Below are 17275 nucleotides of genomic sequence, written 5' to 3' on the forward strand. Positions count from 1 at the left end.
GAACCAAACACCTCCCTGAGGAGCCCCGGGGGCCAGGCTGGGCTCTCCGGCTCCCCGGGCGGGCCGTGGGCAGGCTGGGGGCCGGCAGAGGGAGCCGGGGGAGAGCCGAGAGGTGCCGGGGGGGAACCGGGAGGTGCCGGGGGGCGCCGCCGGTCCTCGCCAATCGCCGCCGGTAGCCGTGGGGGCGGCCCGGAGGCGGGGCGGGCCGGGGCCCATTGCGGCGGCGATGCTGGGGCTGCGCCACGCTGCCGCCTCCCTGCCGCTGCTGCTGCCGCTGCGGGCGGCGGCCGCCATGTCAACCCTGCTGGTGAGCCAGCCGCGCTACGCCTGGCTGCGGGAGCTGGGCCTGCAGGAGGAGAACCCGGGCGTCTACAATGGGCGCTGGGGAGGCAGCGGGCAGGTGAGGCGGGGGGAGGCGGTGGCGGTGGCGGCGGCGGTGGCGGCGGTGGTGGTGCCGTGCCGGTGACCGCCCGCCCTGCGCTTTCTGCTCTAGGTGGTGACGACCTACTGCCCGGCCAACAACGAGCCCATCGCCAGCGTCAGACAGGTAGGGCTGCCCCAAACACCGCCCCGGGGTCGGGGGCTGCCCTAAAGGCTCGCCCCCAGCCCTCCCTGCCCCCTGGCTCATCCTTCCTCTGCCGAGGGGCTGCTGGCCCCTCTGCGAAGCGTTGTCCACTAGAAATGTCCCGTGCTTGAGTTGGATGCTCAATCTTTTTTTTTTTTTTTTTTTTAATTTTTATTTTTTTTTGGGGGGGTGGGTGGGGAGCAAGTCACTAACTTTTTCTTTGATCTGCTTCTCTGCCTACGTAGGCAAGTTTGGAGGACTATGAAGAAACAGTAAAGAAGGCTAAAGAGGCATGGAAAGTCTGGGCTGATGTAAGTGAACAGAATTATCTTTTACGGTGTTTGTCTTTTAACGCGTGTCTCTGGCATTTAAAGGCCTATTTAAGTTGGCCTGTTGGTTGAGGGTGTAAAAACATGTTCATGTTCTATACGTTGCATTGAAGCAAAAGTTTGTAACGAGGACCAAGAAACAAAGCCAGACAACTTGCATTCATTACATTAAGGTACAAAGATGAGGACATTGACTTTGCACACTGTTTGCTTTGAAAAGCCTGGCATCTTTACGCAGGCTTGTGCCTGTAAGCCATCGCCAGCAGGTCTGCTGAAGTTCAGGAACCTTGTAAGCGAGCACGTTATTGCTCCGGGCATATTTTAACTTCATGTTGCAGCATGCTTTCTCCTGCGAGAGTTTCGCAGAACATTTGGCTATCTAACTCCTGCTGATAGTCTTGCTTTCAAGGAGTAAGGAAGTCTGATAGTTTTGACTGCACTTTTTTGACCACCAGTCAAATCTTGATATTTCACAAAAGAGCTATGTTATTCCAAAGCTTTAGTGTTATGTTGCTATATCAGATTAGAGCTAAGCTCTGTCTCCTTAGGAAGCTGTAGTTCTTAGTGTCTCAGTACAAGCTATTTCCAGGCATCATCCGTTCTCTTGCTGGCCATAAAAAGCTTGTTTTTACAGATACCTGGCATTTCTTTGATGTATTTTGTAAGGTATCATGCATTCTGTGTACTTGATCCAGCAAAGCAGGTTGCCTTATCTAAAGAGAATAAAGTTTAGGACAAACACAACAGCTTTCTTAGGATATGTTAAAACATGTTCTTTTGTTACAACTTCTGAATATGTTAGTGAGTGGATGCCAGCTCATGATGCGTTTGGAGATAATTTGAAAGCAGTCTACAATAAAAAAGAATCAACAGATCTAATGCTTTAAAATCTCTTCTCAAAGCTGTTTGGTTTTAGTGTGTGAATTTTGTTGGGCTTAATGAGCTTGTCCAAAAGATTTTGACTGTGAAGACATATGTTTGTATCATTTATGGATTCCTCACTTCTCTTCCCAGCTACCTGCTCTTTAGCAGTTTTTAATCCTGTAGATCTTGTATGTGTTTTATGAAAATGGCTTATTATTGACTCTAGCCATAGATTCTTATTTAACAAACTGGTACCACATCAAAAAATGTATTAATATTTGGTACGTAGGTTTAATTTTTCTAAGAATTGAGGCTTCTGTCTGTCTCAGCATCTGCTAACGAAATAAGTGTCAGTAGCCATTGTTAAATTGAAAAGAAAGTTTGAAAATATTTTAAGTACGCTGCAGAAGCTCAGAAACCTTTAAGAATTCTTTAAAAAATGCTTGTTTCCTGAACTCTGGATGATTTTTCTGGGGCCTTGTGAGTGGTGTAGCTGAACACAAGTATTAGAACTAAGAACTTGAAATCTGCCTTCTTCTGTAAGTATTCAGTGGAACTGAAATTTTGAACAGGCGTAAATATGTGCAGTGTTACTAGTTTCTGCAAGGTAGGAGTTTGTTGTAAAGCAGATCAAAATGAATGCATGATTAGGAGGAGAAGGGGGGGGAAGAATTACAGCAACCAGTGATCTCTTGCTACAGGGGTAGCAAATGAGCATAATGTATGCAGCAGAAGTCAGAGATGTTCAATCTCAAATGCATTCTTATGTTTTCTTTTTTTTTTTTTTTTGACTAGATCCCTGCACCAAAACGTGGAGAAATAGTACGACAGATTGGCGATGCCCTGAGACAAAAAATCAAAGTTCTAGGAAGCTTGGTAAGGTGTTTTAAGGAGCAGCCTGACTTTAGAGGGGGGAAAAAAAAGGTCAAAACTGTTTTGCTCTTGTTTTAATGTACTACTCTGCAATACTAACCTTAGTAACCATTAAAGTGCTGTTGGTTCTGTTAACTTGCATAAAGAACTTTAAATTAAAAAAAAAAGTATTATAGCATTCTGACACCCTACACTGAAAATGGTATTTCTTGTTGGGCGAACCAAGTGTAATTTGTTCTGAGCCTGTAAACTGAAGAGAGTTACAACTGCTGCCATGCTGTTTTCCCACTTGCCTGCCAGATAGAGCACCGTCGTATACTTAAGATATCCTGAAAAAGATCTTTCTCTAACACAGAGCTTTTAACCTTGAGCCCTTTTCTGGTGTTCTGCAGGGTTTTGAGAATTGACATGTGGAGGTATAAGGCTTCAGAAGGTGAGATGGTCTTAATGAGATCTTCTTGCAGTGCTGTGTAGGATATAAAGGTTGAAGGACCATTCCTTTAAAACGCTCACTAGTTACTAGGGAAGAAAAGGGGACAAGTGGGGAGCTTGCCGCTTTCCTTTTACAAGGCTTGCCAGTATGTGCTGCTATTCAGAAACAGCTATCCTTGAATAACTCCATGTGTAGTCAAACCCATACTGTTAACCTACAAAACTTTGCTCTGCTAGTTCCCTAGATGCTGGCTCCCTGTGAGAGTTTCTGTGGTATAGAAGTACATTTGTATTCAGAAACGTTATAGCTTCCCAGTGTGTGGACCGACAGCAGTTTGTATGTTCCTTAGAGAAACCTTGTTGTGTGTTTGTAGTTTTCCCAAACAGATAATGAGCTCTTCCAGGATAGGGGCTGAATCTCAGGGTGAAAGCTGTGTAGTAGGTGTCCAGGTATTCAGACTTCTCTTGGCTGTAGATTTTGAAACTGGCATACGTAAAAGTGAGCAGTATGGCAACTCACCTTTACATGTTCAACTGAGACTTTAAAGCCTAGCCTCAGAATGTCCTTGCCAATTGTTCAGATGTATTTCTAATACTTCCACAGGCTCAACAATTTGTTTCTGATGCCTCTTGATAGCTGTCCACAGGGGTTTTTCCTTCTGCCTTGAGATGGCCAGGCATCCTGTTTGCTGAGTGTGGTGCTCAGATGCTAAATGATTTGTTCCCAACAAATAATGTGTTACATAAAACCTTTATATTCTGGTCTCTCCCTTCTCAAATGTCTTCCCTTTCTTTAGGATGAAGCAGAAATCAGATGTGCAGTTTTCCTGTGAGCAGAGTAGCCTAGCAAGGATTTGGAACCATAGGCATCATAGCAATACCTAGAGATGTATTTAGTCAGCTTTATTTTAATCTCTGCATGGAGAATAAAATCTTATGGCAATCATTGAACCCGACTCCTCGCTTAACAGCTTTTTAAAAGTGCAATCCTCAGCCTAAAGTGGTAGGTGATACTTGCATAAAGTTACCTGTAGATATCATAGCATCACTGCAAAATTAAGTAGGAGTAAATGGGTAACTTTCCAGTTCCTAGGTCAGTAAATTTCCTTACTTATGGAGGAAAATATCTTAAAATATCAATTTACTCTCATCGGCAAACAGTATGTCTGCTGTGTATGCATACGTGCTTCTAACAGAATAGAAGGCTATAGCTTAGGACTGACTTCCGAAGAAAAGCAAAAAAAAAAAAACTTGTTACTAAACACCTCACCTGGGTCACTAAAGGACTAAAAATGAGCAGTTGTTTTCATCAATGTTTGAAAATTGGAACTCTCAAACTCACTTTGGGATGTTATAAAATCAGTAGTTTTCTTAAGAAAAAATCTAAATTACTTATGTGGCCAAAAGGGCCAATGGGATCCTGGCGTGCATTAAAAGGAGCATGGCCAGCAGGTCAAGGGAGGTGATCCTCCCCCTCTACTCTGCCCCAGTCAGGCCTCACCTGGAGTACTGTGTCCAGTTCTGGGCTCCCCAGTACAAGAAAGACAGGGATCTCCTGGAAAGAGTCCAGCGGAGGGCCACAAAGATGATACAGGGCCTGGAGCATCTTCCCTATGAGGAAAGACTGAGAGACCTGGGTCTGTTCGGCCTGGAGAAGAGAAGACTGAGAGGGGATCTCCTCAATGCATATAAATATCTGAGGGATGGGGGACAGAAGGATGTAGCCAACCTCTTCTCAGCGGTTTGTGGGGATAGGACAAGGGGCAGTGGTGCAGGTTAGAGCAGAGGAAGTTCTGCACTGACATGCGAAAGAACTTCTTCATGGTGAGGGTGACAGAGAATTGGAACAGGCTGCCTAGGGAGGTTGTGGAGTCTCCTTCTCTGGAGACATTCAAGGACTGTCTGGACGCCTACCTGGGCAGCCTGCTCTGAGGAACCTGCTTTGGCAGGGGGGTTGGACCCGATGATCTTTCGAGGTCCCTTTCAACCCCTACAGTTCTGTGATTCTGTGATTTTCTTTTGCTGGAGCAGAGGAATCCTTCCTTTCCAATTTATTTCACACCTGATTTGAAAGTGTGTGCGAATGACCTGACAAAAATGTTCTTTGAGCCAAAGCTGTGAATCTCATTGTTGTTGGATACTTCTTTAAATATATTAATTACCTCTGCTGATTAATTTCCTATATTAATTTCCTTCTATTGTATGGGAATGTGACTCTTAATCTGGTTGTCTATTGTGGGTTTTTTTTTTCCTTTAAGCTGTGAATATTTTAGGAATAGGTGAATCTCTTCTAGTGAAAAAATCTGCATTGAATCTTACTTGGTGTACAGATAAACCTAATAATAGTAGGAGATAAAAAGTACTGGAAACGAGTATGAATTACAAAAAAAAAAAAAGAATTGTGTCTTGTTCTTAATGTTTTCAGGTCTCATTGGAAATGGGAAAGATTTATGTCGAGGGTGTTGGGGAAGTGCAGGAGTATGTTGATGTCTGTGATTACGCTGTTGGTTTGTCCCGAATGATTGGTGGACCTGTTTTGCCTTCAGAAAGTAAGTATGTGTGCAAATTTTTTTTTCTGTATTACTGAAGGGATGGGGTTGTAATATCCTAAATATATAGTGACATATCTCAACAAAAACGCTGTGCTGTGAGTTATTTATGGAGCATGTTGTCTAGGAACAGATGTGCTGTTAGGCAGTAACACCACTGCCAGAAGTGTCTGTCCTAGGACTTGTATCAAGTGAGGCAAGAGATTTCTCCTCTGCTCTCTGAAGCATTAGATTCTCTTTGCCATTTCAGTAGTGAAGGCGGTAGAGGAAAGTATGTAAAAAGTTTGTTGGTGTGCTTAGATCTGAGAGGCCTTTTGTTGGTTATTGATTAATAAGCAACCAGCATTCAGTTAACTGAAGAGTTAAAGTAGAAAAAGTTCACGCTGCCACGTTACTATTTTTTTAAAAGTCTAGTTAATCTTGTTCCAGTAGGCTGAACAATACAGCTTGCAATACAGCTCTCCAGAAGCTAACGCTCTGATGACCAGAGGAGTGCTGCAAAGTCCCTTGTTCACAGGGCTTTGTGATTTCCTTTTTGAAAAACATTCAGTGGTTGCAAATTGCGGTGTGTTGTGTCTTTGCCTCCAGGACCTGGCCATGCGCTTATAGAGCAGTGGAATCCTGTTGGCTTAGTCGGAATCATCACGGCCTTCAACTTCCCTGTCGCAGTTTATGGGTGGAACAGTGCAATTGCAATGATCTGTGGAAACGCTTGCCTCTGGTATGATGCAGCTCTCCTATGTGCTAACAGTATTTTAAAACTGCAGAGCTATTATCTCAGACATGTACTTGTTATCAAACATCACTTGTATCTGTGTGTTTGATTCCATTTATGTAGGCTTAATTTATTTGTATTCTTAATGTTCACTTGTAGTCAAAAAAAATGTTCTTTTATGGTAACCTCAGTAACCTCTTTATTAAATGTTGAGATCCAGACCTGCACAAGGCTCAGGCATATGGCAAGTTAGTGAAGAAACAAGGTTTAGGTCTTGCAGCACTGATATTAACAACAGAAGGAAAAACACTTTCACAATTGGTACAGTTCAAATTAAAAATTTAAATTATTGTATTGTCAGTTAAGTAATTGACTTTACTTTCTCTCTACACTCCAGCTTCATTGCCATTTAACTGCTTCATTTAAATGTCTGGCCTTGCTCTTGTTCATGCTGAGCTCAGTAGGAGCTCTGAATGCTCAACTGTGGACAGAAACATATGAATTGTCTTAACATATATCTGATAACCAGCCTAAGTTTGCTGTATTTGACATACCATGAAATTGCATATTTAATTATTTTTTTCCCCTTTTAGGAAAGGTGCTCCTACAACATCCCTCATCAGTGTTGCTGTTACAAAGTGAGTTCTGGTTTCTTTGCTTTCTGTCTTACATTTTAAACAACTTGTTTTCTGTCTGAGGTAGTGCTCAGTGGTGAGAAATGCTTTCTCTTGTTACATAAAATGTATACAGTATATATAGCATGTTACCTGTACCATTACCATCTTTTCTGGGACCAGTTCTGTGCTTCTCCTGAAAAAGGTCTAGCTCTGTGGCTTGCTTCCCTGTAAAAGATGAATTGCTCATGAAATTCACCTACCCATAATCACACACTCATGTTTTAGAATAATCTGTTTTTTTGGGAGTCTCAGCCCCACATCAGCACTATTTTTGTTTTTTGTTTGTTTTGGTTTTGGCAAATTCTTCTGTCTGTGAAGACGTATCTCCTGAAGATGTGTTCACACAGTCCTTATTATCTAAAACTAGTAACATCACAACATACCTTTCCAGGGTTCAAAACCCATTCCTGATACAGAGAACTCTGAAGCATAGTGTCATAGTGGTACATATTCTAGGTTTATTGCTACTTTGTTTTACTGTATTAGCATTTTAAATACTTACCTACTGCAAGCTAAAAATAAGATTTATTTTTATATTCTAAGTATAAAAGGTCCCCTTCAAAATAACTAACTAGTATGTCTTGTAGCTTTAAAATGGGCCTCAAAACATGGCCACAAGCTACCTGTAAGTATTTTAAGTAACCTCATGAAGTTATATGTCTCTTTCTAACGGTGAAAGACTACATATGGCCAGAAAGACTACATATGGCCACTGATCTATGTTTCTCTATGCCAGTTGTGTGGATACATATGGGATATAATTTTGAGTCTTACTTCTGCCTGAGCAGTGATTATAACACCAAGGTCCTTGAATGGAGAAGTGTGCGTGTTTTTTGCAAACTTTTTAACTGCAAGACTTTTTTTTTTAAACCTGATTCTTCTTCATTTGCATGGTCAGATAGTTTTAATGGCTCATTGCCTTTCATGTGCACCTGTCAGAAATCTCTGAAATTTTTGCATCTTTGATTCTAGGATAATTGCCAAAGTCTTGGAGGATAACAAAATACCTGGAGCAATCTGTTCTCTGGTCTGTGGTGGAGCAGACATTGGGTAGGTAACATTTCTTGTGTTTTGTGATTGTGGATAGAGGACAAATAATATTATTGAAAGGATTCCTGGTTTTAAAATTAATCCCATCTCCAGGAGTTGCCTGTACAGGCAAGTACAACATAAAATTCCACTAATCATATACTTTTTTTCACTTTCTTGCCTGTTAGCATTTCAGACCACTTGCAGAGGAGAATACTTCGCCATTTGCCATGCTCACGTAGGGACTGTGTACTTGCATATAAGTGCAAAATGAGTAAAAGTGTTCCATGTGATTATTGCAATGTGGAAATTCCTAATACAAATATATACTTGAGAGTTTCAGAAGGAGAAGTGGAAAAAAATAAATATGGTAACCAGTAAAAATCATAGGTGTGCTTATCTTCTTAGGGAACACAACAATGGGAACTGATCTCACTGTGTAGCTTGGGCTGAATTGCAAAGTTAATACAGGTGATGAACTTACAGTTTGGCATGAAACAGGGGAGGGAAACAGTTGTTCCTCTTTTCTGAGTGAGAAGCTTTCCTGATGTCTGCTCAGTCACTTAATTATGTTTGGTGTATGTGAAAGGTGTGAGTGTCTTTTCCAGCTGTTTGCTCTTCTAATAAATGTATGTCTTGTTGTGCAGGACAGCAATGGCAAGAGATGAGAGAATGGACCTGTTGTCCTTCACTGGCAGCACAAAAGTGGGCAAACAAGTAGCGCTTATGGTTCAGGAGAGATTTGGTGAGTGTCAGGGCTGGGATCTTTTCTTCTTTTGTTTCCGTGGTTGCAAAAGGTAGGGCAATCCCATATTATTTTAAAATTACATCTTATTTCACTTACCTCCTTTGTTATCTTTTTTTCAGCTTGATGGGAGTAGGATGAGGAAACAGCTCAGAACTAACTATTACATTTTTCATTTAGTTCAGTCACAATATCAGGATTTTTTTTTCCCAAGATGTCCACAAATCCATTGTCCTGCAGTTAATTTGGAGGTTTCTGTAGCTGTATTGTATAGAGATTTACAAATGGACAGATGGGGCCTATGGTCTTTTGGCAACTCCTTTCATGGAAAAACACTCCTTTGCCTTCTACTACTTATAAATACGGGAGAAAAGTTAGGACCTTTGAGGTACCATATTTGTTTCAGATATTCATGGATGCATAGCTGTAAGTCCATGCACAGCTGCTGGATTCTAACTCTTTAGTTAGAAGTTTCATTGTGAACAAGACTTCCTTATTTTGCATATTTGAAGTTTGTTAGTGTCGAAAAATTCAGAACACCTTGCAAAGGTTCACCTAGAAGTAGATTCTGATTCTTTCTCTCAGATTTGAGATAAAACAGGTGCCATAGAAATACACAAGCCTGCTTAAGTGTTATTTTTTTAATTTATACATTTCAGTCTGAATAGTAACTCCTCCTCTTCTTCATCTGCCTCATACTATTTATCCTGCAGTTTGTTTTGCATTCTTCTTTTTCTTTTCCAGTGCTATTTTCACCTATTTTTTTTAAAAAAGCTTTTTTTTTCTGCTCTAGCTGTTCTCCAGGTATTTTTCTTCACATTATGTGATAGATGTAGTATTCAGTGTAATTTTCTACGTTAACTAGTGCAATTAGTTGACTACACTGTCTATACAGAAGAATACATGTAATGAAACCTAGCTTTAATTAGAGATGATTTTACTGAAATTTACTGAAATGCGCAATAAACACGTGCAATTGATATAATTCTGTGTGTTTTTATTAGGCCGGAGTCTGCTGGAACTGGGAGGAAACAACGCCATTATTGGTAATATGCAGCGTAGAAATTTAGTCCCATAGATGTTATTTGGAAGTTAGTGTATAAATGTTCATAGCATTTTTATTTATTTATTTATTTTTACACTGGGGGGTTTAAAAAGTCCTTAGTGGAATGTGGTTGTATTTTTTTTTTCTCTTTCTGTCTTCGGTGTTCTTGAGGGGTAGTGCTTTAGGATGAAAATGAGAATTCAAATTCATATTATTACTTTTGATTTGAAAAATTGAATTGGCGAAGCAGTAGGCATCAGTAATGTGATGTGGACAATGCTGCTAATGAAATTTGAATCTACTCTGAACATGACACTTTTAGCATTTTAGAGTATAAGTACATCTACATATATATGTAGGCATACATGTATATATATGACACCTAAGATAGTATTTTACTTGAAAGTAAAGCATGTAGGTATTCATTTCAGTAGCCTGTTTTACAGGTTCATGTAGTTTAGGGCACGTTCTGATTCCCAGATAAGCATGATGCAAGTTCTGTGACACTGAGTGGTATGACAGAAAGAAAATATAAACCAACTAAATGCCTAAGCTGCTGTTCTAAGAAGACCGTGTTACAGCCTTCTTTTTCACCTTTGCTGTGAATTGAACAAATATTGTTGCCTATCTAGAATATTGAGCACTTTTGAAAATCTGGTATGATGCATTTCTTTTTTCTTGCCTGTGCTGTTTGGCACAAAGTAGTGTAAACTTGTTTTGTCATAAGAGAAATGTTTCCTTTTTCATATAAAAGTCCTGCTTTTTCTGAAATTGACTTTGAATGATTACAAGAAAATTGCTTTCTTGGACTTATTTCCAGATTTAGTAATAGTTTTGGACACGGAGAATTCTGTGGGACTGGTTAAGCTGAATGATATATTGGGGGTCTTCTGAGGCTTATACATACAGGCTTTGATATAAGATTCTCATGTCTCTGGACACATGAATTTGTTCAGCTCATTTGTGTTTTATACTACTGTGAACCTGTGCCTTACAGCTACCTTTTTTTTTTAATGCTATCAAGATATCCTTTACCATTGTTTCTCTATGCAACTAGACTTCTACTCATGGAGGGAAGGTGAAGAAGTGGCAAGAAATTGCTTGTAATTTTTTGGATTAAAATGAAGCTGAGATACTTTGCAAATTTTATCATGATAGGCTCTTTAGTTCAAATTCTCAGGTTCAAAGCTATGTTTATGTCCAGTTGCAGGTGTCTAATTCAAGGTACAATGGGAGTTTTGAGGTGTTTCTGTGTATCTTAGTGTACTATGCTAGTGCTGCCATTCCTAATGCTTCTTGAGCAACATATCAGAGTTTATTATATTCTTTCTAGTGTTTTTGGTTTTGTAAGTTTAGAGAACCTTCAGCACATAAACATCAGTTTTCATCTTGTCTGTTTTTTTAAGTAACATTGCGATGTTTAACTTTTAAGTGTTTGAAGACGCAGATCTGAACCTAGTCATCCCATCTGCTCTATTTGCTGCTGTGGGAACGGCAGGTCAGAGGTGCACAACTGCCAGAAGACTGGTAAGTAACAGTGTATGAACTTGTTTGGGTAGCTCTGACTTTAAAATTAATTCCGAATTTGTTCAGAAAATGCTTATCAATTACTAATATTGTGGAGAACAACAAACAGTATTTGTTAGACGTTTGTATTCTGACTAAAATCAATATGATAGGAAAATATGACAGCAGTTTTTCTGGCAGATGAATTATAGTTTGTCACTATAATTCTAATTCCAGAGAGGTTTTTTTTGAATTTGTTTCTCACATGGCCCTAAAACTTTCAAATTAAAACTCATCATAATTCCTGTATTTCTCTTCTGTTGCATTGCAAGAACTCATTCCTGTGTGCCTGCTTCAAATTATGGTTTGTGGAGTTTAAATTTCAGCAGTGCAAGGGTGCATGTGTTGCTTGCATGTTTTTTCCTTCTTTGTTTTTTTTTTACCAATCACTGAGCAAATTTAAATGTATCACATGTGTTTGTGTATTTTTTTTCCAGAATTGGGTTGATTGGGTAAATTTTTGTAAAGAAAGATGTGGTTTAACTTTGTGCAGATAGGAGGGGTGGTAATTCCTCAAATTACAGCAATAAAAATCACTTGAGTATTCGTACCAAAATGCTTAGCTTAAGAGTTTACAAAATGTGTGGGTATCATTGATCTGTAATGCAGTTAAATTAAAATGTATTTTTTTCTTTGATTCTTTTAAATCTTCATGATTTGCTTTCATGGTGGTGCTAGCTATATTTATATATCAGGCTTTGCTCTTGTGTTTATTTTCACATATGGTATTTGCTGAATATGAGTAATAATACTCATATTATTACTTTCTTTACTTTACTTTACTGCACTTTCTTCATCAGTACATCAGGCTTAGTGGCACAGGCTTCATTGTCTTACAGCCTTCTTACCATGTTTTGTTTTTAGTTCCTCCATGAAAGCATCCATGATGTGGTGGTGGAAAAGCTTGCAAAAGCTTATGCCCAGGTCCGCATTGGTGATCCATGGGATTGTAAGTAGCTCTTTCCAACTCATGGCCTTAGGAGACATGTTTCTGTTTGCATCTTTTTGTTTAAGTTCCAAAATGATTATAGGTCAAAGATACCTAATTTTAGCAGTTTACTGGGGAATGGTTATAGCTAGTTTAATTCAGAATACGAACCCTGAAAGGGAGATGGAGAATCCAGCTACTACTGTTACTGTTCATCTTGGACAGGTTAAATAGTTACTCTCAAAATGCTATGATAAAGAATGTTATAAAAAGTTGTCCTGAAAGAATTTTTGTGTGTGTGTGTGTGTTTTGTTTTTTTCTTTGTTTGTTTTAGCTGACACTCTGTATGGGCCTCTTCATACCAAAGAAGCAGTGAAAATGTTTCTTGATGCAGTAGAACAAGCAAAACAACAAGGTGGCTCTGTGGTCTGTGGTGGAAAGGTGACTTACTTTTATTCTCCCTGCTGCAGTTAGTCTTCTAGGAAAGAAATACAGCAACATGGTAGCTTAGGCCAAGATTGCATTTTGGTTTGTCATGTCATCCATTACAGGATGTTATGTTAATCAGTCAAAGAATGTCGGAATTGCAATCCTGTGCTTAGGGTAAAGATAGCTCTACTTACTCTACTCCAAGAAATGGCAATGAGCCTTTGTCCATTCAGTCACGTGATGAAAATACAAATGACAATGTAAATAGTGCCTAACAAACACATAACAAAGAAAAAATACTGTTCTGTGACTGGATTCACAATGTCAAACTTCAAGAAACATTAGAGATTCAAAAAGTCACTTGCTCATCTTCATCGTATGTGATGTTTAACTCTCCCGGACATAAGGATCTGATAATTCTTGTTTTTACACGCATCTTTATTCCTAGTGCCTTTAAAATTCTAATCAGCTTACAAGTAGGAGAAAGGAACTTGTTTTTTGTTTTTTTTTAACAGCTGGTAGACTTTGAGATTTGGTTACCTGTTTAGTAGACTAAGTAATACCTCTATATATTAAACTTGTAAGCAAGAGTAAAATTCAAGTTATCTGCTCAGATGGTCTGACCTCCGATGTCTGATTGATAGGTACAGCTGTAGTAACCAAAATATTAATGATTCCCTTCCTTCAATGGTACTAAGCAGGATACTGGTTTGGCTGAAGTTAGTCAGTTGTTTCTTCTTTTATATATTTTGAAGGTTATAAATCGTCCTGGAAACTACGTTGAACCAACCATTGTGACTGGCCTTCCACATAATGCACCCATTGTGCACACTGAGACATTTGCTCCCATACTGTATGTGCTGAAATTTAAGGTAAAATAGCAATGTGAAAATAGTCTGGTGTCAGGGATCAGGGATTTCAGGAGAGCAATTTCTGATGTGTGTCATGTTCATGCAATTGTCCTGACAGTTCAAAAAGCACTAACCATAGGTGTGTACTGTGGGACATGAACTGTAATAGCTTACCTCACTGTGTAGCTATATTTATATATTTTCTGTGAAGAACACTGCTGTTAAGATGAGAGTCTGTACAGGAATAGATCTTTGTTGCTCATGTCTGCCTGCTCTAGAGTAGGTTATGTTTTTCAGTGCAGTCAGGGGGAATATTCTATCTCTGACTTGCTGCATGTGTATGTGCCGAGTGGTACTTAGTGTATTTGTATTCTGGTTGTAACATATTGGAGTTTTCCTGACAGAGCTTCTTTTTAACTGCTTTGCTTTGAGAAGGTGTGGTTTAGCTATTGACATGCTTCTGTACAGGAGGAAGAGGAGGTTTTTGCCTGGAATAATGAAGTAAAACAAGGTCTTTCCAGCAGTATCTTTACCAAGGATTTGGGAAGGATTTTCCGATGGCTTGGGTATGATTAAAATTACTTTTCTACATTCTTGAAATATAAGATTGTTGTATTTTGTGTCTTCTTTTGTCTGTACATACTGCTAGTTGAACACTTTACGGCCCTCATTTTAGGGAAGGAGCCTTTCCTGATCCTCAGCAGTAATTGTGTCCTATCTCTTTTCGTAGGCCAAAGGGATCTGACTGTGGCATTGTGAATGTCAATATCCCAACCAGTGGGGCAGAGATTGGTGGTGCTTTTGGTATGTTACTTGCACTGTATGCTTTCTTTTTTCCTTTAAACAATGAAATTCACTGGTACCATTTCTACAGAGTTGCTATTATTCTTAAGGTTTCTTTTTTTTAATGCTGAGTGGATTTTTTAACTAATGACTGTATTAGCTTTTCATGCAAAGAAAAGCTTCAGGTGGAAGTCAAAGCATTGTTACTGTAAAGTTAGTGTAGCTTAGATCTCATCTTATTTATTTTTCAAGACTTTAATCGGTCCATTTAAATTACTAAATCTGAAGAAATGAATGAAGTTAATTTCAAATCACACTGCTGTAGCAGAAAACAGAAAAATGACTGGAGGTAGTTGGGTTTCATCTTTTAAAAATATATGGAATACTTAAAAATCAAAGACTGGTATCATTTTGGTTCCTCCATTAAGGTAATGTAACTCAGAATTATGTTTTGAACTTGTTTAGAGATATGTCTGAGTGGAAAACTGTTTAAAATGGAGTTTTAATTAAAGCAGTCTTGAACATACTTGTTATATATGCTTGTGTATGTTTACAAAAAAGTACAGCATAGAGTACTGTTGCAAGAGTCTCGCAAGATTTTTGCCTTTCTTTTTTATATACAAAAGAAAATGGGATAGGAAAGAAGAAATATTAATCTGATCATTTAAACAGTATAAGAACCAACACATTCTTGTACAGTTGTCTCACATTAAAATATGTTTAAAACAGCATTCTCTGGTGCCAGTGTGGTGAGACTTTCAACTTTGGACAGATGGTTTTTAGATTGAGAACAGGGAGAGAACAAGCTATGTGAGCTGTACTTAGCGGTATTCTGGTAATTTATTTCAGGTTTAGAACAAGGAAGAGGGAATACTTTACCCCATGAGTTTTTACAAATGTCTCACCTCCTGAAGTTAGTCCATATTTCCATGCTCCAGAAAATTTTCATGTTTTCATTTATAACCTTTCTCCTACAGGTGGTGAAAAGCACACTGGTGGGGGAAGAGAATCTGGAAGCGATTCATGGAAACTTTATATGAGACGGTCAACTTGGTAAGGCAGACATTTTTAATTGCATTTAAGTGTAAATTACAGATAGATTTGCTAAAGTCCAAAATATATAAATCTGTGACTACAGGAGGTTATCTACACTAAGTGTGAGATAAACATGTAAAAGTGTAGTTTTTCTTTTTCATCATGTAAGAATTTACAACTGTGTTCCTAATAGAAGATGATTTCTTTAAAGACCTATCTTTACTCACCATTCCTCAAAGGGAAAACCTCTTTCTACAGAATAGGGCAATTTGTAAAAGCTGGAAAAAGAGTTTATTCTTTAAACATGGTTTATTTATTTAATAATTTGTTTATTTTTTGATTCCCCTCTTGCCTAATCTTAAACCAAGCTAGAAATTAGATTACTGGAAACTTTCAGGAAATACGTGAAGTGGCACCCACAGAGAGGGGGCCATTATTGCCAATGGGATGATAATTTGTTGAAGTGTTGGGTGTCTTTCCATGAGTCTGATGATGGTTGGCCTCTAGCAGTTATCTTTCCCATTCCCTCCCTGGCATTCTCCTTTGCTAACTTGGTTACTGTGTGAAGACATATGAATGTGAGAAATCACACGTTGATTTCCTATATGGATGTTCTGTTGTTAAGAGATGAAATAAGGGATTATACTTCGATCTACCAAGGAAGAGAGCACAGGGAATGTGGTCTTTCCCTTTATGTGGATACTGTTCTAGAAACTGAACTAAAGACAGCTGATGACTTTGAACAGACAAACCATTCCCAGAAGTCTTTCATATCTATTTAACAGCAGTCAGAAGCAATGTACTTGGGAAGTGGGCTGCATAATCTGTCTCAGTGATCGAGCTTCATCTCTAAATACTTGTTTCTCTTCCAGTACAATCAACTACAGCAAGGATTTACCTTTGGCTCAAGGAATCAAGTTTCAATAACAATGTTATGAATGGTCATGCCATGAACTCCTAACATTTCAGAACCATGCACCTTCTAAGCCCCATGGCGAAGAAAATTAATTGCCTAAAACTTGGCTGCATCAATGATGATTCTGTCAAAAATCAGATACTCTAAAATTGCTTAACTTTTAATGTATGAAATTACTACTTCTGTCTTCAACTGAGAAATCTGCGGTCTTTGGGAAGAAGGGAAGGTGGCCAAAATTAGCAAACTTGGATTGAGGTGGGCTGGATAGTCTTCTGTTGCCTTATCATTGTACTTCAATATCATCATTGTCTGTATCTCTTGCCTCCTTACAATTTGCTAATTATTTCCATCCAGTGGGTCTATACTTCAAACTACATGTTGAATTTCCTACGGTTACCTGGTGCTATGGGAGCTGGGCAGTGCAGCGCTATTTTTCAATGCATAAATAAACGTACCTTTTGTGAAATTCCTTAGGCTTCTAGTTTTTTTTGCTCACTGTTTTGAAGCAGAAACTTTGAGCAGTCCATCCATTTCCTCTCACTGAGCTGACAGCTGGGAGGAACGTAGTTCAGCTAAATGAGCCACTTTAGTTTTCTGCATCTTTTTTGGAAAGGACACTTTTGCCCCATGTGTTGGGAAATAATGGGAAAGATCAAGGGTTATTGCAGGCTTGTGTAACCATCTCTTAGGCTAGAAGGTTTGAGAGCTGATTGAGGTTGCCATGGCCCTTTTCACATTCTTCAATCAAATGAGCTGAAGAACCAGATGTTCAGCCAGGAGGGAATACTTTTCTAGCAGGCATTTGCTGTGGAAAGGCAAGTTGTTTGTGTGCAATTTCAAATTAGGTGGCATTTTCTCATGAAGACTACAGACACTGGGAGGTCATTTGGGAGTCTAGCTCAGAATGCAAGGCCAGAAAAGGCACAGTGCTCTTATGCTGATTT

At 39.1% G+C, this 17275-nt stretch overlaps 1 protein-coding gene across 1 annotated transcript; it reads left to right on the forward strand.

Moving 5' to 3' along the window:
• The first annotated feature begins 269 nt into the window (after positions 1 to 269).
• On the forward strand, positions 270 to 16800 carry ALDH7A1 (aldehyde dehydrogenase 7 family member A1). Its single transcript, XM_032206290.1, has 18 exons — positions 270 to 400; positions 494 to 547; positions 811 to 876; positions 2554 to 2634; positions 5489 to 5612; positions 6201 to 6333; positions 6921 to 6965; positions 7977 to 8054; positions 8681 to 8778; positions 9783 to 9824; positions 11256 to 11350; positions 12254 to 12338; positions 12652 to 12758; positions 13502 to 13618; positions 14066 to 14163; positions 14328 to 14401; positions 15358 to 15433; positions 16288 to 16800. Exons 1-18 carry the CDS (start codon positions 293 to 295, stop codon positions 16340 to 16342), a joined length of 1536 nt encoding a protein of 511 aa, XP_032062181.1. The 5' UTR covers positions 270 to 292; the 3' UTR covers positions 16343 to 16800.
• Positions 16801 to 17275: the final 475 nt, after the last annotated feature.

This window comes from Aythya fuligula, chromosome Z, assembly GCF_009819795.1.
Source record: "Aythya fuligula isolate bAytFul2 chromosome Z, bAytFul2.pri, whole genome shotgun sequence".
Classification (NCBI taxonomy): Eukaryota; Metazoa; Chordata; class Aves; order Anseriformes; family Anatidae; genus Aythya; species Aythya fuligula.